The 25,822-nt window shown below is 37.6% G+C and overlaps 1 protein-coding gene across 4 annotated transcripts in view; it reads left to right on the forward strand.

Moving 5' to 3' along the window:
• The window catches only part of FILIP1 (filamin A interacting protein 1), a 276,138-nt gene that overhangs the window by 231,689 nt on the left and 18,627 nt on the right, over positions 1 to 25,822 (forward strand). For all 4 annotated transcript variants that reach the window (XM_074398045.1, XM_074398046.1, XM_074398047.1 and 1 more), the window contains one exon: positions 20,144 to 22,949. In XM_074398045.1, coding sequence (XP_074254146.1) covers positions 20,144 to 22,949 — 2,806 coding nt within the window. The remainder of the gene's footprint in view (positions 1 to 20,143; positions 22,950 to 25,822) is intronic.

Consider the following 25,822-nt stretch of genomic DNA (forward strand, 5'->3'; position numbering starts at 1 on the left):
ATGCATAAGGGTTAGAAAAAATTATACTGGAATTTTAAATTTACCTAATAGCTTTTTGACTAGATTTATCACTCATACACTCTCAGGAAGGAGGAAGAAAGGAAAGAAGAAAGAAAGGAATGAAGGGAAGGAGGGAGAGAGGAAGGAAGGAAGGAAGGTGGGAAGGAAGGAAGGAAGGAAACAATGGGAAATAAAAAGAAAAACAGAGAAGAGAGACAAGTGATTTGAAGGTGATAAAAGCTTCTGAAACACTTTGTATAAATGATTATACAGACGTTTCTTTAAGTTTAGCTGAATTGTGCAGACAGAAGTTTTTGCCATTTAAAAACACTTAGGGAAAAAAATTTAGGTAAAAATATTTTGTGAAGACAAAATGATTTTTTAAAATAAAGTGTACTTGGCATTCTGTAGCCCATACTGTAGTCTTTTTATTTAGATGCCATGTACATTAACTGGCATTTTAGTTTGAAACATGAATTTTCTCCTGTTGGTTGAATCATAGATTAGGCTCTAGTGGGATCCCTATTTAAATTCTAGTGGGTACTGAATAGAACTGTATAGAGTTTAGCTAGTTTGAAAAATCAGGAGTGAGGCCCATTTGACATTTTATGCTTAGCTTTTCTTTATTTCATTCTTCCTCCCCAACAGTATCCCTCTCCCAAAGCATTGACATTAGCATGGGGGGTAATTCCCGTTCACTTGCTTTGCTTCTTAAGAGCTGCCTTCCCTTCCAGTCTTGGGCAGCTCCACCCCTTCTCACAGACCAAAGTAAATCTGCACAATAATGAGCCATATAAGGGAGGAATGACATCATCAGTTAGTGGTCCCAAGCTGTTTTGCACAACATTCACCTTTCATTGTTCTGATGACAGGGCTGGAATGTGACGGTTAATTCCCTGTGGAGTAGGGGGCTGAGCAAGGCCTGCTGCTGTTGAACAAACTTCAGTACCCCCTTATAAAAAAACAAAAACAAAAACAAAGCTACTATGCTTCCTAGTATTAAGGTAAGGAAGTCAAGTTCTGTTTTGATTTAAGCAATGTTAGTTACTCTTGTCCATGTGCATTTCATTTGTTAATAGGCTTACTTGGGAGAAAACTCATTTTTAAGTGTTATTGCAAAGAGCATCTTGGAAGCTGGGTTTGGACATTTGTAGAGCCCTGACTAATCTGACAAGGGCCTGTAAGAACTCGACAACCTTTCAGTTTGCAGCTACAGGTTTTACTGAGTGTGGATGGTGACAACTCTTGAAAATTACCAGCTTATTGTGACTTTCCTTGATGCCTCAGAATCCTTGATGCCTCAGAATTGGCCAAGATGCACCTTATTGTGGTATGAAGAGTGCTCCTGGTTTTCTATGGTGGGGGAAGTAATCTCATCCTACAGAAACCTTGGGGAGTTTGTACCAGAACTGAAAAATCTCTTGTCTTACTACCATCAGTCCTACTAATGTGTTCTAAAGGCTTTTAACAGGCAGCCTTTCTATATACTGTAAAAGTATCTTCTAATGTATGATTTCTTGATGAGCAAGCAACTAATTTCAAGTAAAATATTCTTTCCCAAGGTTTGTTGTTATTGTTGTTGTTGTATGGATTTTCTGCAGCTCCCTCTTTGCATGTGTGGAAAAGGCTTGTAAAAGCTGGCAATGAAGTCGAATGCATAGCGATCCAAAGAAAGCCGTGTTTGTTCTGAAACACTCAGTGTGGCAGTGATAGCAAGAATAATAACGTAAATAGGAGATTTGATTTCAAAGTGGGAATCAGATTAAAGTTTGGATTATGTTAAACAATTGTGTAAAAAGTTGAACTTTAGTAATTTTTCAAAATGCCAAAAAACATTGTCTACGTTCAGCAGAGTGTATAAAAATAAATAGCTTTATTTAGTGCTCAGTAGGGCTGAAAGATCTGTGAGTCTTTCACAAAAGAACTTCATTTGGCCAAAACTAAATTTTTTAGTGTGATTTAGATTCACATGACCCGTTTTATAGAAATTTGAAATAAGGGCAGATGGTATGGTTTTCATTTGTGTAGATTTAATTTGTGTAACATTGGTTGTTAATACTGTTTTGTCTCTGTGTTTAAAGTGATGAATATCTTGAGTTCAACTATGATGAAAATCTTGGGTTCCTTGATCTTCCTGCATTCTTAATTCCATGTGACTGGATGAACTTCTGTTTCCTTGTAAAATTAAGTATCCTTTCCACAACAGAAGGATGCTCACATTTATTTTTTTTTTCTAGATTAGCAATAGTCAAGATCAATACAAAATTAAGTCTGGGGTTTTGGAGTTTGGTTTATTGTTTCGCCGTTTTATTTTTTAAATTAGCTTTAAAGTTGTTCCAAAACTGGGTGAGATAATTGTTAAATAAATGTTAACATAATAATTTTTTTAGTTTTGCAAAATTTTGCATAACCTTATATTTAAAACTTTTAAAAAGACCTTTAAATGTAATGGCAATAAATTCAACTGCCATTTTAAAAAGGGAGAGGTTTACTTTTCTGGGTAAATAAATGAAAATACACCAATAAGTGATTTATATACTTAAATGTATACATAACCTAAGTTATGTCTATGTTATTTTAAACAAATCTTATTTGTGAAAATGGATTTACCCAAGAGACAAATTAGATTAATGGTGTCTTAATTAAAAGCTTTACAATAAAATGTTTTAATGTTGTGAGCTCCCATACGGTATAGGCTTAAAACCATGACTTTTGCCCAGCACTGTATAAATGCATGTGTGGAGTAAAATGAGGTGTATGGTACCTTTATGGATTGTCTTCAACTTGTTTGACTAGTCTCAGAAAACCTCATTCATGCTGCCAGCATCTCCCATTATGTTCTGTGTGACCACAGTGCATCCCATGGGGGAAAGGCTCCTCACACTGTGGGAGGTGTATGTGTGGAAGGAGACCCTCACACATGGGAGAGCCTCATGGGCTAAGGTTGGGGCGGTTACGTAAAGGGTCATAGTGGATGTGGAGGGACTGTGAATTCAGGGACTGAAAAGCCTACCTGCTTCTAATATCCTCCCTGCTCTCTGGGTTCCCCAAGAGAATCCCTCCATTTAACTCATTTTCTGAGGGAGAGGATTTCCTATGGCAATACATGTTTCCTAAATACAGCATCCCATAATTAGGTGTCATTTAAAAATGAGATACGAAGTCCTCTTGGAGTTGGGGAGAGAAGTGAAGGGGCCACCAGGAAGGAAGAGCCCAAGGTCACACATTAAAGTGACAAACTTGTATGGTTCATGGCTTTTTCTGTTCCTAGTGAAAATTGTTAGGTAAATTCATTCACCTGGCTGATTCTTTATACACATTATCAAAAAGAACAGTACCTGCTTTTTCTTGTTTTAAAAATATTTCATCTAACCAATCTAGCGGGTATTTGAAAAGTACTTTGAACAACATAGAAAACATGAAAACACAAGAAAACGCGCATTGCCTCAACCTTCAGGTTTCTTTTCTTATGTCCTCTCTTATATCTCTCCAAAGAGGACATAAGAGCAAAAACCTGAAGGCTGAGAAAGACGAGCCCATGAGCCTACTGTGAACTGCTGGCTGTCTTGGTTCATTCAGGCTGCTATAACAAAGTACCATAGACTGGGTGGCTGATAAGGAACAAAATTTTTTTTCTCACAGTTCTGGAGGCTGAGAGTTCGAGATTAGGGTGCCAGCACAGTCAAGTTCTGGTGAGGGTCCTCTTCCTCATAGCAGACTTCTGTCTTTTCCTTATATCCTCATGTGTGAGAGCTCTCTGGGATCCCTTTTCTAAGGGGAATAATCCCATTCATGAGGGCTCCACTCTTCTGACCAAATCACTCCTCAAATGCTACACTTCCTAATACCATCACATTGAGGGTTAAGATTTTAAGATACAAATTTTGGAATGCCAGAAAATACAAACATTCAATTCATTGGAGTCGTACAGGTTGTTGTTTACAAGAGTCCCTGACCAGTGAAGGAATGGGAGCTGAAATAGAGTCCTAGCATGGAATTGAGTCCAGAGAGAGGAAGGAGATCTTTCCATTTCTGACAGATGTGCCATATGGGTTATACCCCTGAGAACAGGAGAAGGGTATTGGGAAAGGTGACAACTGCAAAAGCCCTGAACAACTACTTCCTCCATCCATGTCCCCATCCTTGGGTGTCCCCGAGTAGCCTATATTTAAAGCATAAATGGTATTTAATATAGCCTTACCCGCCCCCCTGCATATATATATATATATATATATATATATATATATATATATAATTTTTTTAAAATTTCTATCCCCTAATACACTGGCAATGGGGAGGAGACATTCTGCCCATCTTTGTTGAATTATTTAGTTAAGTAATGAATCATGATTGTATTTCTATATGAGTCAGGGAGCTTCATACTAGAGTGTGTGATCAGAGAGTTCCCTCTCAGTGATTCTCAAATATGGGACAAACAACTACCAATTCCCTAGACTAATTTTTATTATGACTAAGTGGTATTTACTACTTATATATTAAGCGATTTATTTTCCAATATATATATAGCATTTACAAATTTAAATTAGCATGTTGCCAGATTTTCTTGAAGACTTAATCAGTATTTTACAATAGAGTCTAGCTGCCACCCAGTTTGCAAATACCTACTGAGTTTCTGCTTACCTGGTGGTAGGAAATGTAATCATCTCCACGACATAATTTGTTGTTAGTCATGAACTTCTCATGGTTTTCAGTTGTTGCCATCTATGCATCTTAAAGGTAAATTACTATGGATTAAACTTCACAATCAGTTTAGTTTGTTGTGGGTTGTCGGATTAACTTAAGAGAGGCCATAATGCAGATCCTTAGCTTATAATTTTGAACAGCTATTTTCAAGGCCCAACATCAACATGTCTATTCCCTAGCAGAATTATACATAACCCTGAAAATCTGAACAATAAAACTTCATTTATGATAATGTACCTGAGTTTTGTGTGTATGCTATTTAAATTACTTCAATTATACTAGCAAAGTAAATGTAATTAAATTACTTGATTTTTAAAAAATTTATAGGATATATAATAGTTTTTTTTTTGTTTTTTTTTTTTTTTTTTGAGACAGAGTTTCGCTCTTGTTACCCAGGCTGGAGTGCAATGGCGTGATCTCGGCTCACCGCAACCTCCGCCTCCTGGGTTCAGGAAATTCTCCTGCCTCAGCCTCCGGAGTAGCTGGGATTACAGGCACGCGCCACCATGCCCAGCTACTTTTTTGCACCTTTAGTAGAGACGGGTTTTCACCATGTTGACCAGGATGGTCTCGATCTCTTGACCTCGTGATCCACCCGCCTCGGCCTCCCAAAGTGCTGGGATTACAGGCTTGAGCCACCGCGCCCGGCGCTATATAATAGTTTTATAGCATAAAATCATAAATATAACTACAGGATCTTCTCTTATGAAGCACAAGCAGTTCACAAAAGCTGCTAGCAACAGGTTTACTGATTTTTTTCTCTCCTCTTTCAATTTTTTATCACCAAGTTCTTTTTTAGAGTGGGACTATGTGAAATAGGCCTTCTGTCCCACTACACTTGACTAGGGTCAAAAAGTTTGAGATCACATGCTCCAAAACATTGCTGGTCTTTAAAAGACAAGAAGAGAAGAAAGTGTATGAGGGCTTTTGTAAACTCATCTTCCCTACTAAGAATAGAAAGCAAAAACAAAGCTCAAAAGCTTTTGTCTTATTGGGAAGGATTCACCATTTCTCTCTTTATAAAAAGTGATTCTCTAGCGCTCAGAAATCAGCTGGAGTCAGGGTGAGGAAAGTGAGGCTGTCTCACCTTGGGTGCAAAATTTAAGGGGATGCCAAAAAACCCACTAATCAAGATATACTATATTTTAATGCACTCTTTTAAAAAGTATCAAAATTAATGCAAAAATTCATGATGAAGAAAACATCAAAATTTCAAATGAAGACAGGCTCTGACTCTGCCGTTGTACAAACCAACCCTCATCCACTTCTCTTTCACCCCAGGCCTGCACAGTATATTATTCTGCGTAGCTACAGTAATAATCACCATCTTGCAGAACTGAGGTAATTTATTCAGAAGTAACATTCTGTAATTAGATCATTTGTAACACAAGGAATATGCTTGAGATCATGGATAGCTCATGTATCCTGATGTGATTACTATACATTGTATAACTATATCAAACTATTCCATGTATCTCATAAGTATAAATACCTACTATGTACCACAAAAATTAAAGTTAAAAATTAAAAAGGAATGCTCTGAGTTATTTGGTAAAACTTTGCGCTATTATGTTAACAAGATGCTTAGCTCTGTACTATACTCTAGTTGGGAAAAAAATGCATTGTGACTAAAGACTTCAAACTACATGCAAGCTTGACTCTTTTGAGGTTCATTCATCTTTAATTACTATCATGCCCTTACGAGTTTTAACCTGCCCTCTGTCTTGGAAGACAGAGAAGCATACACAAGGGGAGAGCTGAAGAAAAGCAAAAATAGTGTTCTGAGAAGGAAACTAACATGGTCTGGCTAAGAAACAAGCTTAGGATGACTTTTAGGTGACATTTGTGTTGCAAAACAGCGTCTGATTGATTAAGATGGGGACAAGTGACAATGTTTTAAGGAATCAAAGAGACAATTGATGCTCTGGAGCTAATGCTGATAAATTTGGAAATGTGATTGAAAAGTGGGAGTGTCAAGAATGTTGGGCAAAAGGACCCCTGAAATCTTACACCACTTTCTTTCCAAGGAAGAGAAGTAAGAATGAATATAGGCAGATGTGCCCTTAAATATTTAGGAGCATGGATTCCAAGGATGGTGATTATCACAAGAATGAATAGTCAGGATAAGCTTTAAAAAAATTCTCACTTCCCATTTCCTTCTCCCAGTTTGTCCTTAAACAATAAGAACAAAGATAAATTAACAAGTATCTGTGGAATACGACAGAGTGAGAATACTTTCTCCAGCATAAGTTTGACTAAGTATCAAATGGATTCCAGTAAGGAAGGAAAGTAAAAGTCTCTAACAAACTAAATTATATAAACATGGAAAGGAATAAGACAATCACCCATATTGACAGACAAATGTGAAAGTTCCATGGCACTGTAAGGAAAGTAAAAATACAAAGACTGAAGGAGGTGAGACTGGAGGTGAGATGGTGGGAGCTAAAGATTACAAAGGAGATTTAAAAAAAAAAATGTTATCAGCTGGGCATGGTGGCTCATGCCTGTAATCCCAGCACTTCGGGAGGCTGAGACGGGTGTGTCACTTGAGACCAGGGGTTCGAGAGCAGCCTGGCAAACATGTGAACCCCATCTCTACTAAAAACACAAAAATTAGCTGGGCATGGTGATGCATGCCTGTAATCCTAGCTACTCAGGAAGCTGAGGCAGAAGACTCACTTAAACCCGGGAGACTGAGGTTGCAGTGAGCCAAGAGATCATGTCACTGCACTCCAGTCTGGGTGACAGAGTGAGATTCCATCTCAGAACAAACAAACAAGCAAAGATATTGTTACAGAAAATATCAAACATCTACAAGAGTAAAGATAATAGTATAATGAATACCCATGCAGCCATCACTAATCTTTGACAATTAATTAACTTATGACCAGTCTGGTTTCCTCTATTTTCACTCCCCTGAGTTATTTTGATACAAATTTCAGATATATAATTTCAAATATTTCAATATGTACTTCTAAAAAATAAGGACTCTTAAAAAATAAAGGACTCTTGCCATAATCCATTATCTAGCCGAAAATTTAATAATTATTTCTCAATAATATAATTTTTCCAATTATCTAGTTTTAAAAAGTAGTTTGAATAAGAATCCAAAAGGTTACAATTGGTTGATATGTCTTCTAAATTTTTAAAAAATCCATCGGGTCCCCTTTCTGCTCCTATTTCATCTTGCAATTTATTGATTGAAGAAACTAGTTTGTTTATCCTATATAGTTGCCCACATTTTGGATTTTTCTGATTGCATCATCTTGAGGTCATTTAGCAGTTTCTTGCTCCTATCTTTCCTTTAAATTAGTAATTAATAGTTATAGGAGCTTGATTTGATTCCGGTTCAGGTTTTTTTGTTAAAAGAATCTTTCACGGGTAGAGGTTTGTATATAATGTCTGGCTGTCTCTCTTTTCGAGAAACACTGATGAGCTTTACGTACATCCATTATTTAAAAATGGTGGTACTCTATAGTTACCTTTATTTATCCATAGTGGCATGTTTTCATTTCTTTATTTATTAAGAAAGAATAAGGAAAAACAGGCTGGGCAAGGTAGCTCACGCCTATAGTCCCAGCACTTTGGGAGGCCGAGGTGGGTGGATCACCCGAGGTCAGGATTTCCAGACCAGCCTGACCAACATGGTGAAACCCCATCTCTAAAAAATAAATAAATAAGAAAAAGGATAAGGAAAAACAAAGAGTTTTAAATTAAGAAGAAACATGTTAATATGTATCTCTTAATATTTATATAGGAAAATAGTTTTTCCTATATAAATATTGAGATATATAATATATATATGATATATGTATATTATATATAATATATATGAGAGATCTGGAGACTGTTTTGAAAGACTTTGCATTGACTTGTCTTTTTCATTTTATATATATATAACATATATATATAATATATAATTTATATATATATTCACATACACACACAAAAACTTTAAAATGCTGATTCTGCCCTATCTGTTTCCTGTGTTCAGTTTCCTGTTTCTCTTTCCTTTTATAAGCATAGTGACATGTGTGATTTACCCTCTTTTAGGATCATTCCAGCTTCTGGGAAGAGAACTGACTGTGAGTAGAAAAGAGTGGAAGCTGGGAGTCAGATTAAGTAGCTCTTGCAATAATCCAGATAAGAGATGATTGTGGCTTGGGCCAAGGGAATAGCAATGGAGGAAGCGAGAAGTAATTGAATTCAGAATATATTTTGAAAGTAGAATTGACAAGATTTGCTGAAGAATTCAATGTAGGGATGTGACTCAAGATTGACTCTAAATTTCAGTCCTAAGCATCTGAAAGAAGTGGTTGTAGGTGACTGATTTGAGGAAGATGTGGTTAGAACAGGTTCATGGGGAAGACTGGAAGCTAAGAAGAGATAAAGAATTAACAGCTCAGTGAGCTCATAGCTAATTGAATGACAGTGTCCACGCTACTGAATGGATTGATGTCAGCAGGAGGGAGATCTGGAGTGCTTTGAAAGGCTGTGTGCATTGACCTGTCTGTTAATTAATAATTAGGGTCATCTTGCCATTGACACAATGCTAGGCATAAGCTGATATTCTGGGTGACAGAATAGAGTCCAAGGGGTATCTTGACAATTCTAAGATAAACTGAATCAAGCAAGATAAAGTTAACCTAAACAGAGTCTTGTAAACTTGAGCTGTCCAGGGAATATCCATCTGAGCAACAGCATTGTTATTAAAGCACAATGTTTGTGCAAATAAATCTGCTTCACAATCTCAACCTGCCTCTTCTTAGTCATGTTCTCTTAAGTTAAATAATAATTTACCTTATTTGTGAAATAGTACAGTATTTCCTTGCTCAAAGGGAATGAAAATTAAGTAATAAAGCTCTCGCATTACCTAGGAGACCTTCCTTTTACTTCATATTTTTTAAATTACGTATTAGCAAATATTGGAATTGGGTAGGCTTTATTTAAACTTTATTGTATTTCAATAGTTTTTGGGGAATAGATGGTTTTTGGTTCAGGGATAAGTTCTTTAGTGGTGATTTTGGAGATTTTGTTGCACTCATCACCCGAGCATTGTACACTGAACACAATGTTGTAGTCTTTTATCTTTCTCCCCACTACCCCATTTCCCTGAGTCCCCAAAGTCCATTATATCATTCTTATGTCTTTGTATCCTCATAGTTTTAACTCTCACTTATAGGTGAGAACATATGATATTTGGTTTTCTATTCCTGAGTTATTTCACTTAGAATAATGGTCTCCAACTCCATCCAAGTTGCTGCAAATGCCATTATTTTGTTCCTTTTTATGGCTGAGTGGTATTTCATGATGTGTGTGTGAGGTGTATACATATATACACACACATGTATATATATGTGTGTATATACATATACATGTATATATATATATATATATATATGTACCATTTTTCTTTATTCATTCGGTCGATGGGCATTTAGGCTGGCTTTGTATTTTTGCAGTTGCAAGTTACACTGCTAAAAACATGTGTGTGCGAGTGTCTTTTACATATAATGACTTCTTTTCCTCTAGGTAGATATCCAATACTGGAATTGCTAGATCAAATGGTAGTTCTATTTTTAGTTCTTTAAGGAATCTTCATACTCTTTTCCATAGTGGTTATACTAATTTACATTCCCACCAGCACTGTAAAAAAGTGTTTACACATGGGTGTGTTTCCTTTTCACCACATCCATGCCAACATCTATTTTTAAAATTTTTTAATCATGGTAATTCTTGCAGGAGTAAGAAGGTATCTCATGTGGTTTTGATTTGCATTTTCCCGATAATTAGTGATATTGAACATTTTTTCCAAATGTTTGTTGGCTATTTGTATATCTTCTTTTGAGAATTGTCTATACACATCCTTTGCCCACTTTTTGATGGGATTATTTGTTTTTTCTTGTAGATTTAAGTTTCTTATAAATTCTCTATATTAGTCCTTTGTCAGATGCATAGTTTGCAAACTTTTTCTCCCACTTTGTGGACTGTTTGCTCTGCTATTTCTCTTTTTTTTTTTTTTTTTTAAAGACAGAGTCTTGTTCTGTCACCCAGGCTGGAGTGCAGTGGCACAATCTTGGCTCACTGCAATCTCTGCCTCTTGGGTTCAAGAAATTCTCTTGCCCCAGCCTCGCTAATAGCTGGGACTACACGTTTGCACCACCACTCCCAGCTAATTTTTATATTTTTAGTAGAGACAGGGTTTCAACATGCTGTCTAGACTCGTCTTGGACCCCAGACTTCAGGTGATTCACCTGCCTTGGCCTCAGCCTTCCAAAGTGTTGGGATTACAGGCATGAGCCACCACAAACAGTCTGATTATTTCTTTTGCTGTGCAGAAGCTTTTTACTTTAGTTGGGTTTCATCTATTTATTTTTGTTTTTGTTGCATTTGCTTTTGGGTTCTTGGTTATAAACTCTTTGCCTAAGCCAATGTCTAGAAAAGTTTTTCTGATGTTGTCTTCTAGAGTTTTTTATGGTTTCAGGTCTTAAATTGAAGTCTTTGATCAATCTTGAGTTGATTTTTATATAAGGTTTTCAGGTCTTAAATTTAAGTCTTTGATCCATCTTGAGTTGATTTTGGTATAAGGTGAGATGAGGATCCAATTTCATTCTTCTACATGTGGCCAATTATCCCAGCACCATTTGTTGAATAGGGTGTCCTTTCCCCACTTTATATTTTCATTCACCTTGTTGAAGATCAGTTGGCTGTAAGTACTTAGTTTTATTTCTGGGTTCTCTATTCTGTTCTATTGGTCTACATGCTTAATTTTATACCTGTACCATGCTGTTTTGGTGAATATGGTCTTCTAGTATAGTTTGAGGTCAGGTAATGTGATGCCTCTAGATTTGTTGTTTTTGCTTAGTCTTGCTTTGGTTATGTGTACTCTTTTTTGAGTCCATATAAATTTTAGGATTGTTTTTTCTAGTTCCATGAAGAATGATCATGGTATTTTGATGGGAACTGCATTTAATCTGCAGATTGCCTTTGGCAGTATGGTCATTATCACAATATTGATTCTACCCATCCCTGAACATGGGGTGTGCTTCCGTTTGTTTCTATTATCTGTGATTTATTTCAGCAGTGTTTTGTAGTTTTCCTTGTAGAGATCTTTTACATCCTTGGTTAGGTATATTTCTTTTTCTTTTTTTCTTTTTCTTTTTTCATTAGGTATGTTTCTAAGTAGTTTATTTATTTATTTATTTATTGCAGCTGTTGTAAAAGGGATTGAGTTCTTGATTTTGTTCTCAGTTGGTCATTGTTGGTGTATAGCAGTGTTACTAATTTATGTACAGTGATTTTGTATACTGAGATTTTACTGAATTCATTAATCAGATCTATAAGCTTTTTGAACGAGTCTTTAGGATTTTCTAGGTATAAGATCCTATCATTGGCAAACAGTGACAGTTTGACTTCCTGTATTAGTCCATTTTCACGCTGCAACAAACATACTACCTAAGACTGGGTGACTTATAAATAAAAGAGATTTAATTGACTAACAATTCTGCAGGGCAGGGGAGGCCTCAGGAAACTTACAATCATTATGGAAGGCAAAAGAGAAGTAAGCACTTTCTTCACAAGGCAGCAGAGAGTGCAGAGGAAACTGCCACTTTCAAAATCATCAGGTCTGGTGAGCACTCCCTCACTATTATAAGAACAGTGTGGGGAAACCACTCCTGTCCAATCACCTCCCACCAGGTCCCTCTCTTGACACATGGGGATTACAGTTTGAGATGAGATTTGGATGGGGACACGGTGCCAAACCATGTCACTTCCTGTTTACTGGTTTGCATGCCCCTTATTTTTTTTTCTGGACTGATTGCTCTGGCAGTGTGGGCTTTTAAGAGCCTCACGAAATAATATTAGGACTAGAGATTGTCTAGGATCTGAAACATAACTTCTCCAGAAAAAGATTTTTTGCCATCACCTCTAACCCCACCTGAAAATGTCAGCTCTTTTCTCTTTATGTTCCCCACCTGTGCTTCCACCTCTTTCCACCTTAAGATTAATAACCAATTTTATGTTTTCTATCATATTTTAAGCCACTCACTAGTAATAGTTGTTTACAATCCTTCTCCCTTTATCTGATTATCTTGGAACACTTTCAGGGTTTTACATTTTTTTTCTATTTTTTAATTGAGATATAATTTATAGTCCCGAGTAGCTGGGACTACAGGTGTTCACCACCATGCCTAGCTAATTTTTATAGTTTTAGTAAAGACAGGGTTTCACCATGTTGCCCAGGCTGGTCTTGAACTCCTGACCTTAGGTGATCCACCTGCCTCGGCCTCAGCTTCCCAAAGTGCTGGGATTACAGGCGTGAGCCACTGCACCCAGTCTGATTATTTCTTTTGCTGTGCAGAAGCTTTTTAGTTTAGTTAGGTTCCATCTACATTTTACCTACAGTAAAATTCGCAAATTTTAATTATGCAATTTGATGAATCTTGACAAATGTATGACCATCAATAATCACAGAACATTTGGGAATATAAAGTTGAGCTATTGAATTCTAAATTCACATTTGGAGCTCAGAATGGAACTACTATGCCACTAATTTACCTGGGTTTTTATTACAATTGCCATTATTTAATTAAATGTAAAAAAAATCACATTAATAAAGAGTTTTCTAACCGGTGGGTGGGGTGGGGGGAGAGAAAGAAAGAAAAAGAAAGAAAGGAGAAAGAAAGAAAGAAAGAAAGAACGAACATCTGGGTCCACACTTTTAAAGTCTTCTACTTGAAAATAAGTAGATTTCTTAACATGCTGGTAAGTGACAAATTTGCAAATTAAAAAGTATAATTTTCACTGGCCACACTGGCTCATGCCTGTAATCCCAGCACTTTGGGAGGCCAAGGTGAGTGATCAACTGAGGCCAGGAGTTTTTAGACCAGCCTAGCCAAGATGGTAAAACCCCATATCTACTGAAAATGTAAAAATTAGCCAGGAGTGGTAGCACATGCCTGTAGTCCCTGCTACTCAGGTGGTTGAGATAAGGGAAACTGAGATTGCAGTAAGCCAAGAGGCCACTGAACTCCAGCCTGGGTGACAGAGTGAGACTTCGTCTCAAAAAAATGTATAAATCTATTTGGTATGAAATAAGAAATTAAGAATACATTTAAGAATAGTTATTAAGAAAGGCAATAAAATTAAAAACTCTGTTAGTTTATTGACTTATCTTTGTTCTCTAAAGAGGACTAAATGCTTGCAGAAATTTAAAATTTGCCAAGAATAAGTTTGATTTTGGGATACTTTGGGCTGTACCCATGACTGCTGATGGGAATCAGGGTACTAATTTATTTTGTTAGTCTTGGTCTTCTGGTTTGTTTCCTTTTCATGCTAATATGTTTAGAATCAAGGCATAGTTGAAAAATGGGAAGGTGAGCAGAGAAAAGAGTGGAGAGGAGGCGGTAAAACTAGTTGGCACAAGCATTACTTAAACCTCTTATTCTGCTTCTTAAATAGCATAATTATATGGAAATGCTGCCAAGTAATGTCGAGAAAATTAATTGTTTGAGGTGCAAAATAAAATTATAACTGTTAGGAAATTGTTAAAAGAAAAAGAGACATAATATGCCATAGGCATTAAGTTTTGTTAAGAGATACATGCTATACTTCTGAATGCTTGTTTAATGTAAAATGCGGATTTCTAAATATGGGAGAAGAGAAAAAAAATCATCTGCAAGTAGAATGCTGAATTGACTGGGGAAGTGGATAAAGTGAGATGCAAGTCTGTCCCTGCCTTCCCAAAACCCTCTTCCTTTGGTGCCCCTGTGTTGCTGCTTGGCTCGCTCTTTATCTGTATCCCTCTCTCCTCTTTCCTGTCTGCACAGGCCTTCCATAGATCTTCCTTATTCTTTTTATTTCTCATTTTTGGACATTTCTCAAAGTTTTTTCTCCATCTTGTTCTTTTTCTGTCTTTACATATTTTCTACTTTGGAGATCACATTCATGTCTATGTCAAAGGAAATATCACCTCCATTATGGAAATAAAAATCTAACAATTACCAAGCTTTTTAGCACTGTGAAAATTTCTACGTAGGGTAGGATGGCTGACAAAATGGTCCCATGTTTGCCTGTAATTTTCTTTCCTCCTAGGAGTTCCCTCACCTTAATTACCACTGTTCTTTATAATAGACCCCAGGGTATACTGCTCTAACATTAGATTTTTGATCCAATTGTGGATGAAAATTTCTTTCCTTAAAAAAAAAAAAAAAAGAACTACAACTGGCTGGGTACAGTGACTCACATTTATAATCTTAACCCTTTGGGAGGCCAAGGTGGGAGGATTTCTTGAGGTCAGGAGTTTGAGACCAGACTGAACAACATGGTAAGATCAAGAAGAAGAAGGAGGAGGAGGAGAAGGAGGAAGAAGAAGAGGAGGAGGAGGGAGAAAAGGAAGATGAGAAGGAGAAGGAAGAAGAAATAATACAAACCAGTGACACAAAAACATATGAGAGAGGAAAAGCCTTAATTCAGCCTCTTCTAATAGTCCCATAGCTGTTTTATAGGTTAAAGAGAGGTTGTTCAGCCTCCAGTGCTACCGGTAGTCAGATAGTAAGGGGTATCTTGCTCATTCCACATAAAGACATCTCTATTTGTCATTTGAAGTTTCTCAGTTGAGAGATACATTTTTTTTTTACTTTTCTTTTTTTTTTTTCTGAGATGGGAGTCTTGCTCTGTACACTAGCCTGGAGTGCAATGGCACGAGCTCAGCTCACTGCAACCTCTGCCTCCCGGGTTCAAGTGATTCTCTTGCCTCAGCCTCCTGAGTAGCTGGGATTACAGGCATGTATCACCATGCCTGGCAAATTTCTGTATTTTTAGTAGAGATGGGTTCACCATGTTGGTTAGGCTGGTCTGGAACTCCTAACCTCATGACCTGCCCTCCTTGAACTCCCAAAGTGCTGGCATTGCAGGCATGAGCCACTGCACCCAGCACATTTCTTTTCTAATAGCTGACAACTAAAATGGGCACATTCTTCAAAGGAGGCCAATGCTCACTAGACAGAGACACACACCTAATAGCCACTATTAATTTAAAATTGCTGACCTAATAACAAACTGCAAAATCTATTTAACAAAAGTGTATACTCACTCAGCATTGTAAAGAACTTTAGTTAATACATCTCTATATAGGTAATTTCCATAAATATATTACTATTGTTTTTTTTTGAGATAGGGTCTTGTTCTTTCACCCTGGATGGAGTGCAGTGACATTATCACTGCAACCTCTGCCTCCTGGGCTCAAGTGATCCTCCCACCTCAGCCTCCTGAGTAGTGGGATTACAGGAACATGCCACCATATCCTGCTAATTTTTTTGACTGTTGTTTGTTTGTTTTGTAGAGATGAGGTTTAACCATGTTGCCCAGGCTGATCTCTAATCCCTGGATTCAAGTTATCTGCCCACCTCGGCCTCTCAAAGTAATGGGATTATAGGCTTGAGCCATCATGCCCAGACAACAGATTTATATTTCTAATTCAAGTTTACATATTCATTCTTTCTCTTGTTTATCCATTCAATCAAAATTTCTTGAGCATGTCCTATGTGTCAGGCATTACGCTAGGGGGCAAGCAAGACAAACATGGCAGCTACCCTCATGGAATTTGCATTAACAAAAGTAGGCAGACATTTAAAAAATTATAAGTTGGTTAGGTGTTATAAAAGAAAACTGGGCCAGGCATGATGGCTCATACCTGTAATCCCAGCACTTTGGGAGACTGAGGCAGGAGGATCACTTTACCCCAGCAGTTCAGACCAGCTTGGGCAACATAGGGGTGACTCTGTCTCCAAAAATAAAATAAAAACCTTAGCCAGGTGTGGTGTTATGCAGCTGTAGTCCCAGCTATTTGGGAAGCTGAGGTGGAAGGATAGTTCAAGCACAGGAGATTGAGACTGCAGTGAACTATAATCATGCCACTTCACTTCAACTTGGGTAACAGAACAAGACCTTGTCTCTGAAAAAAAAAAAAAAAAAAAAAAGACTGCAGGATATTGATATTACAGGAGTCTATGAGAAGTTCTGTCTTATTTGGATTTGAAGAAGTGACATTGAAGTGAAACTTGAAGGATGAAAAACTAGCCAGGAAAATTCAGGTGAGTGTGCAGAAGGAAAAAAAGGAACAGGGAGGAAATACTTAGCAGAGGACACAGCATATGCAAGGAATGTTAGGTAATGGGAGAGACTGACTAGAGATGAACTTATCAAGGAGGTCAGATATTGGTTGAGTCCCATCCTTCTCATCCCCTACATCTTACCTGTAAGAAGTTTGATTTCATGTCTATTTGCACAGAAGGCTATTGGCAGGCCTTCCAAAATGAGCTGAGCGGCTTTACCTTGATCCTGGATCTGACCCTCAACTGGGAAACTGGATTTTGAGAACACACAGAGAATGAGCGCTGTATTGCTATTAGAGCCACTTTAACTATGAGATGGGAATAGTTTAAGATGTGATGAAATAGGAGGAAGAGTTAGCTAATGGGGTTACAAAAACAGAAATAATCACAGCTAGGAGAACATGAAAAATGTGGTTTCCTGTAAGCCAAATTCCTGCCGAGATCACACTTGAGCCCATGGAGTTTTCTACCAATTGGAATGCCTTCTGCTTTTCTCTGGCTGAAACGTTAGTACCCCAAGTTTTACTATCAAAGACATGATGACAGCAATATTTATTGATTAAACATAGAAAGCACTGACAGTCTTTCCAAATGAAGTGATACAGCATATACCATAGTTCTATTTCTTTTTGTGCTTTATTACATGCATATATTGAGTCTATGTATTTGTAACTTTACTTCTACTATTTCAGTTAATCTTCAGAACAATTCGTATGGTTGGTATTAACCTATTTATGCCTAGTGTTCCATTATCAGAATGCTAAGCTTGTGGGAGTTATATCCTGCTGCCAATTTCTGATTTTTCACAAAAAAAAAATACTACAAACTTCAGCATAAATAGGTTAATATCCTTCCCTCTTTCCTGTACTGGTGAAAAAATTGTGAATCAGAGAGTCTTAGTGATTAGCCAGAAATTACATAGAAAGTGACAGAGTCAGAATTCAGATTTGATTATGTCTGACTCCAAAGCCTATGTTGTAGCCACTCCAACCGACAGTCTCTATTAGTATAGAGGCACAGTATTCTTAAAAATATATTTTTAGAAGTTTTAACATGTTAAGCTTAGAATTGGAAGCAGTGATGTTTTCAATAAATTAATCTCAGACAGTCCAGTTAAGGGCAAGGAATTTGAAAATGGCATTTTATATTGAAAATATCCTGGACAAGTTTCCATTACTCTGTGGTTCTCTGACATTATTTAAATTGGTTCAACTTTTAGTAAAAAGAGAACATGGCCAATAAAATGCTCTTTTCTACAGGAAGGACCACATTTAGTGATGCTGTTACAGTATCACTCATGCAAATCAGTAGGACTTAAAGATAATATTTTCCCCCTATTTCAGGGATAAAGTAATAATGATTTTTGGAGGCTATGCATTTAGTTTAGAGATGCTAAGACACAATGATGCTTTATAAAAGTAAGTTCTATGAAAAAATCTCAATGACATGATCAGAGCCATTTCCATAATACTTATCTCATACTGTATTTAGTTATTAATAGCTTCCATTGTGCTTTACAAATGTATGTCCAAATATTCCTTGCACATAAGCTTTCAGTCAGTGACAAATAAAAAAAAAACCCACAAATATTTCTTCCACAATGCAATGTGAGACTATTAACTTCTGTTTACTTGGCTAACAGCTAATCTAGTCATAAATATGAAATTAATCAGTGAGAATAGTAAAGGAGCAAAATATATTGAAAGAGGAAAAGATATTATACTTAAATAAGTACATGTCATTGGTTGTTTATAACTTGCTTCCCTTATAAGCCTATTAATTACTAAAATATAGTATTACACTAACATGGTAAATATGATTATAATTTAAATTTTTTTTTTTTTTTTTTTTGAGACGGAGTTTCGCTCTTGTTACCCAGGCTGGAGTGCAATGGCGCGATCTCGGCTCACCGCAACCTCCGCCTCCCGGGTTCAGGCAATTCTCCTGCCTCAGCCTCCGGAGTAGCTGGGATTACAGGCGCGCGCCACCATGCCCAGCTAATTTTTTGCACCTTTAGTAGAGACGGGGTTTCACCATGTTGACCAGGATGGTCTCGATCTCTCGACCTCGTGATCCACCCGCCTCGGCCTCCCAAAGTGCTGGGATTACAGGCTTGAGCCACCGCGCCCGGCAATTTAAATTATTTTTATAGGTATATAAAAAGAACAATTAAAATGAGTACAAGTTAACTGACCAACCCAAGAATTGTAAATAGTTACTTTGGCGTATTTATATTCCTATTTTTTATAGGTATGCATAAACACCATAGAGAAAATGTATTTCACACATGTGAAACATAATTCCTGTGGCTGCCACATTTTCATATTGATAGTCCTACAGATTTTCTTCCTACCTAGTTCTTGATTTAAAAAAATTGTTTAAATAAAAAAATAGTGTGCCAGATCTGGTGTGAACTGAAATCAGTTTCTGTAAATCAGCTTTTGTAAGCTTTTGAAAGCCCATCCTACTTTGTCTCTTCCAGGTGATAGTTGTGTAGTTTATGTTAAGGGTTTAAAATCAGAAAACCCAAAGCTGCTTCATTTCTGAGCCTTTACTATCATTTAAAGTAAATTTATCTCCTGAGATCATATGATGCAGAGGTGGAGAGCAAGCATTTTGGAGGCTTCCTGGCTGAGTTTGAAATCCAGCATTGCCACTTACTGACTCTGGGATCTAGGGCAGGTTACATAATTTCCCTGTATCTCATTTTCCTCATGGTGATGATAGCAGCAATATATATCTCATAGGGTCGCTCTGAGAGTGAAGCAAATACTAGCACCAAGGATACAGAAGAAAAATATAAAAAATATTATATTAGTCATTATAGTAATTCTAAATAATGACCATATAATATATATTTTATATAAATTTTATATTTATAATATAAAATATATATTATATAAATATTTATTATTATATAATATTGACTATGTAAATTATATAAATAGCCATTATACAACCCAAGTTTTACTTCATGGCTACTGTATTAAAGTATAATACACATGCAGAAAGATACTCAGAAATGTTCAGCTTACTAAAATTTCATAAGGTAAGCTAAACAATCCTGCATAGCAAGCACACAAATTATAAAAGAGAAACTAGTTCACTCAAAGCCCTCCTCATGTCCCCTTGTAGCCACTACCTCCAAAGGTAACTAATATTTTGACTTCCTGTTAGTTTCATTAATGGCTATTTTTTAAACCTTGATATTATAGCAATTGATAAAGGATTTATTGTTGTAGCATGTTGTTTTTATTTAATATCAATACTTAAATCTGTTTACAGGTTACTCTTTTAACATCTAGTTATATTTTGTTTTCTAGGTTAAAAAAGCTCCTTGAACAAGAAAAGGCTTACCAAGCCCGCAAAGAAAAAGAAAATGCCAAACGGCTCAATAAGCTAAGAGATGAGCTTGTCAAACTCAAGTCCTTTGCACTCATGTTGGTGGATGAAAGACAAATGCATATTGAGCAACTTGGCCTGCAAAGCCAGAAAGTACAGGATCTTACTCAGAAGCTGAGGGAAGAAGAAGAAAAGCTCAAAGCCATTACTTCTAAATCCAAAGAAGACAGACAGAAACTGCTCAAGTTAGAAGTGGACTTTGAACACAAGGCTTCAAGGTTTTCTCAAGAACATGAAGAGATGAACGCTAAACTGGCTAATCAAGAGTCTCACAATAGGCAACTTAGACTCAAGCTGGTTGGCTTAACCCAAAGAATCGAGGAGCTAGAAGAGACCAACAAAAATCTACAGAAGGCAGAGGAAGAACTTCAGGAATTAAGAGATAAAATTGCCAAAGGAGAATGCGGAAACTCTAGCCTCATGGCAGAAGTGGAAAATCTTCGAAAGCGTGTGCTTGAAATGGAAGGCAAAGATGAGGAGATAACTAAAACTGAATCCCAGTGCAGGGAACTGAGGAAGAAGCTGCAAGAGGAAGAACACCATAGTAAGGAGCTCAAACTTGAAGTTGAGAAGCTGCAGAAGAGAATGTCTGAACTGGAGAAATTGGAAGAAGCATTTAGCAAGAGTAAATCTGAGTGCACCCAGCTACATTTAAATCTGGAGAAAGAAAAGAACTTAACCAAAGACCTGCTAAATGAATTGGAGGTGGTCAAGAGTCGAGTTAAAGAATTGGAATGTTCTGAAAGTAGATTGGAAAAGGCTGAATTAAGCTTAAAAGATGATCTTACAAAGTTGAAGTCATTTACCGTGATGCTGGTTGATGAAAGGAAAAATATGATGGAAAAAATAAAGCAAGAAGAGAGAAAAGTGGATGGACTCAATAAAAATTTTAAGGTGGAACAAGGAAAAGTTATGGATGTAACTGAAAAACTAATTGAAGAAAGTAAGAAGCTTTTAAAACTAAAATCTGAAATGGAGGAAAAGGTATACAACTTGACAAGAGAAAGAGATGAGTTGATAGGCAAATTGAAAAGTGAAGAAGAAAAATCCTCTGAATTAAGCTGCAGTGTTGACTTATTAAAGAAGAGACTTGATGGTATAGAGGAAGTGGAAAGAGAAATAACAAGAGGAAGGTCACGAAAAGGGTCTGAGCTCACCTGCCCAGAAGATAATAAGATTAAGGAACTAACACTTGAAATTGAGAGACTGAAGAAACGTCTCCAACAATTGGAGGTGGTCGAAGGGGATTTGATGAAGACAGAAGATGAGTATGATCAGCTAGAACAAAAATTTAGAACTGAGCAGGATAAGGCCAACTTCCTCTCTCAACAACTAGAGGAGATCAAGCACCAAATTGCCAAGAATAAAGCAATAGAGAAAGGTGAAGTCGTGAGCCAGGAAGCTGAACTGAGACACAGATTTCGGCTGGAAGAAGCTAAAAGCCGAGACTTAAAAGCTGAAGTACAAGCTCTTAAAGAGAAGATTCACGAATTAATGAACAAAGAAGATCAGCTTTCTCAGCTCCAGGTAGATTATTCTGTACTTCAACAAAGATTTATGGAAGAAGAAAATAAGAACAAAAACATGGGACAGGAGGTCCTCAATCTGACCAAAGAGTTGGAGCTTTCCAAGCGTTACAGCAGAGCTCTTAGGCCCAGTGTGAATGGAAGAAGAATGGTGGATGTTCCTGTAACATCAACTGGAGTCCAGACTGATGCAGTCAGCAGTGAAGCAACAGAGGAAGAAACGCCAGCTGTATTCATACGGAAATCCTTCCAGGAAGAAAATCATATCATGAGCAATCTTCGGCAGGTGGGATTGAAAAAACCTATGGAACGATCCTCTGTTCTAGACAGGTATCCTCCAGCAGCAAATGAGCTCACTATGAGAAAGTCTTGGATTCCATGGATGAGAAAGAGGGAAAATGGCCCCTCAATCACTCAGGAGAAAGGGCCCCGAACAAATTCCAGTCCAGGGCACCCAGGAGAGGTAGTCCTTTCACCAAAGCAGGGCCAGCCCCTGCATATTCGAGTGACACCAGACCACGAGAACAGTACTGCGACTTTGGAGATAACAAGTCCGACATCTGAAGAATTTTTTTCTAGTACCACCGTCATTCCTACCTTAGGGAATCAGAAACCAAGAATAACCATTATTCCATCACCAAATGTGATGCCTCAAAAACAAAAAAGTGGAGATACTACTCTTGGCCCAGAACGAGCCATGTCCCCAGTCACAATTACTACATTTTCCAGAGAGAAGACCCCAGAAAGCGGAAGAGGCACGTTTGCGGACAGGCCCACATCCCCTATTCAGATAATGACGGTGTCTACTTCAGCAGCGCCAGCTGAAATTGCAGTTTCTCCCGAATCCCAGGAAATGCCCATGGGACGGACTATCCTCAAAGTCACCCCAGAAAAACAGACTGTTCCAACTCCAGTACGGAAATACAACTCCAATGCCAACATCATAACCACAGAGGACAATAAAATTCACATTCACTTAGGCTCTCAATTTAAACGGTCTCCTGGCACTTCAGGAGAAGGAGTCAGTCCAGTTATTACTGTCCGACCAGTAAACGTGACAGCTGAAAAAGAGGTTTCCACCGGCACTGTCCTTCGCTCTCCCAGGAACCATCTCTCCTCTCGGCCTGGTGCGAGCAAAGTGATGAGTACTATCACCATAACACCAGTCACAATGTCATCTGCTCGAGGAACCCAGTCAGTGGTGAGTACAAGAGGCTCCAAAGGGCAGGCCTGTGGAGAGAGGGAGACGTGAGTAGTGGGACTACCCCAGCACCCACAATAAAACGCAGCCATATGCCTCTCATGCTGCTGGAATCCGCCAACCGATGCTTCCCAGAGGACCATCCACACTGAGAACCCAATGTAAAAAGTGGCCTAGTAGTTTGATAAATTGGGCCAACTTTGAGGGAAAACTTCACCTATTCATGTACATTATGGAGACTGCTTATAAAATACTTGCAAAAGTGGCCTCTTTGAAATGGTAGCCTATAGTAATCAGAAGGTTTAAAATTTCATTTTAATGTTTAAGATACTTTTGGAGTTGGGGGGGGAAATGCTCTATATTGCAAGAAGAATTAGAATTGTTCCTAGATTATGTTTCTATAAATGAAAATATTCTATATGTGGTTATGTATGGCTACAGTCATATTTTATCCCAAAATAAGATGAGAAGATTTTAATGTCAAAAACTTTTTTTAAAAGTAAAAAGTAAGTGAGTTTATATGTCTAAAAACTGTATTTTATTTAATTCTATCTTGCAGAGAGCAAGTTCTTCATAAATATTTATTTAATAATTAGCTGGGACCGGGCACAGTGTCTCATGCCTGTAATCCCAGCACTGTAGGAAGCCAAGGCGGGTGAATTACCTGAGGTTAACGGTTCAAGACCTGGCCAGCATGGTGAAACCCCATCTCTACTAAAAATACAAAAATTAGCCAGGTTTGGTGGCGAATGCCTGTAATCCCAGCTACTTGGGAGGCTGAGGTAGGAGAATTGCTTGAGCCCAGGAGGCAGAGGTTGCGGTAAGTTGAGATCATGCCTTTGCACTCCAGCCTGGATGACAGAGCGAGACTTTATCTCAAAAAAAAAAAAAAAAAAAAAAAAAAATTACTGGCTGGAAGGCTAAATGAATGATTTTTGAAAAGCATGTCCAAAGCACAAAAATGAGAACTTAAAAATAAATTCTACAAGCCTGGCATACTGGATAAAACCTCATCTCTACTAAAAATACACACACACACACACACACACACACACACACACACAAATTAGCTGGGCATGGAGATGCACACCTGTAATCCTAGCTGCTTGGGAGGCTGAGACAGAAGAATCGCTTGAGCCCAGGAGGTGGAGGTTGCAGTGAGCCAGTACCATGCCGCTGCACTCCAGCCTGGGTTACAGAGTGAGGCCCTGTCTCAAAAAGGTGCATACATACATACATAATAAATTCTACCTTTCAAAATAGTTCCAGTGATTGTCTTCATTTGTTGGTGGCAAATTGATCAATGTAATTATAGAAGAGCTTGTACTGTTTAGATGCTAACTTAAGCTAATAGACTAGAAATCATGATTTCTAGACTCTGAACAAATTTTACAGCATAAAATCTTCTAAGAAAGACAGGAAGCTCGTAATTTAAAAGTAGATACTGTGGGTTTTTTCCCTTTATTTTTAATATGATTTTCTTTAATTTTCTATGCACAAACATAGACCTGAGGCAGGCTTCAAAGTGTGAATTACTAATTGCTTTGCCAGTAAAGCTTTTACTTACTGACTCCTTGTGAGCCAAATGGCATTTGGAACCGTTTACTGTTCTCAGGTAATTCAATACTGCTTTATAGGTAATATAGAGCATAGCTTGGTTGTGTTGGGTCTTGCTTCTTTCTGCTGCATTTTATAAAAATATATTGGAGGTGTAAATCATTGTAACTTAGAGCATATTTTATGCCATAACATTTTCTTACCATTTTTAAGAGTCAGATCAAGATAGCCCTACCCTCTGTATCGACATTTTGGACTACTGATTGAACCTCACACACAAGTAACGTGTTAAAACAACTGTCTAAGACTTCTAAGTTCTGAATGGCCCACCTATTTTAAGTATATCAGATCTCATAAAATCAAGGACAATAAAAGGTTTGGAACACTTCTCTTAGAATTTCAACAGTGAGGCTAGTTCATTTGTACATTTATTCATTCAACATTTGTTGAGTGTCAGCTACACTTTAGGCATGGGCCAGGTGCTGGCATGCCAAGAGGACTGTAGAAGTTCTTGACTTAGTGGGATAGACAAGATTTTAACCAACTTAGTGGTTCTATAAAAGAGGTATGTACAAAGGAGCCAATGGAGAAAGCTTCGCAGAGGTGGAGGTTTCACAGATAAAGAGGGATTTTCAAGAAGGAAAAGGGAAGAAGTATGTAAACAGAACAGCGTGTGCAAAGGCACGACAGTGTGAAGGAGCCTGGCATGCCTGGGGAATGGTGAGCAGTTCCATTGTGTTGCTGCCAGTTGCACATGGGGCAAAAAATGCAAAGACAGAAAATAGGCAAGCAAACTGAAGTTGGATATCAAAGGGAAGCATGCCTTTTTATGAAATTCATACTTACAGAGTAGATAAAAGGAGACACTGAAAGGGTAATGATCTTGAGAAAAACATATTGCTTATGTTTTAGAAAGGTGTGTGGAAAACAGTTTAAAGGATAACTTGGAAGGGATGGGGATGCTGTTGCAATTCTCTGTCTTAATGATGGGGCAGGCTTGAACTATGGTAGTGAAAATGAGGACAGAGATATAGTGAAGACAGAATCGAAATGATTTCATGAGAAATTGAGTAGAGAGGGTGGCTCTTGATTTTCCGATTTGGCTGTCTGAGAGAATGAGAAACTTTACAGGGACTAACTGTTTAGGAGAGAGAAGAGGAAAAGTAATGTTTGGGGGCATGTTATATTTGACATGTCTGGGGAACACCAGAAATGTCCAGTGAGTAGTTGGGAATAAGGATTTGCATTTGTAGAGAGCATTGAAGCCTAGGGGTCCCAGAGTTTGAACACCTGGGGTAATAACTAAGGCAATTCTC

This window comes from Saimiri boliviensis, chromosome 4, assembly GCF_048565385.1.
Source record: "Saimiri boliviensis isolate mSaiBol1 chromosome 4, mSaiBol1.pri, whole genome shotgun sequence".
In the NCBI taxonomy this organism is placed as follows: Eukaryota; Metazoa; Chordata; class Mammalia; order Primates; family Cebidae; genus Saimiri; species Saimiri boliviensis.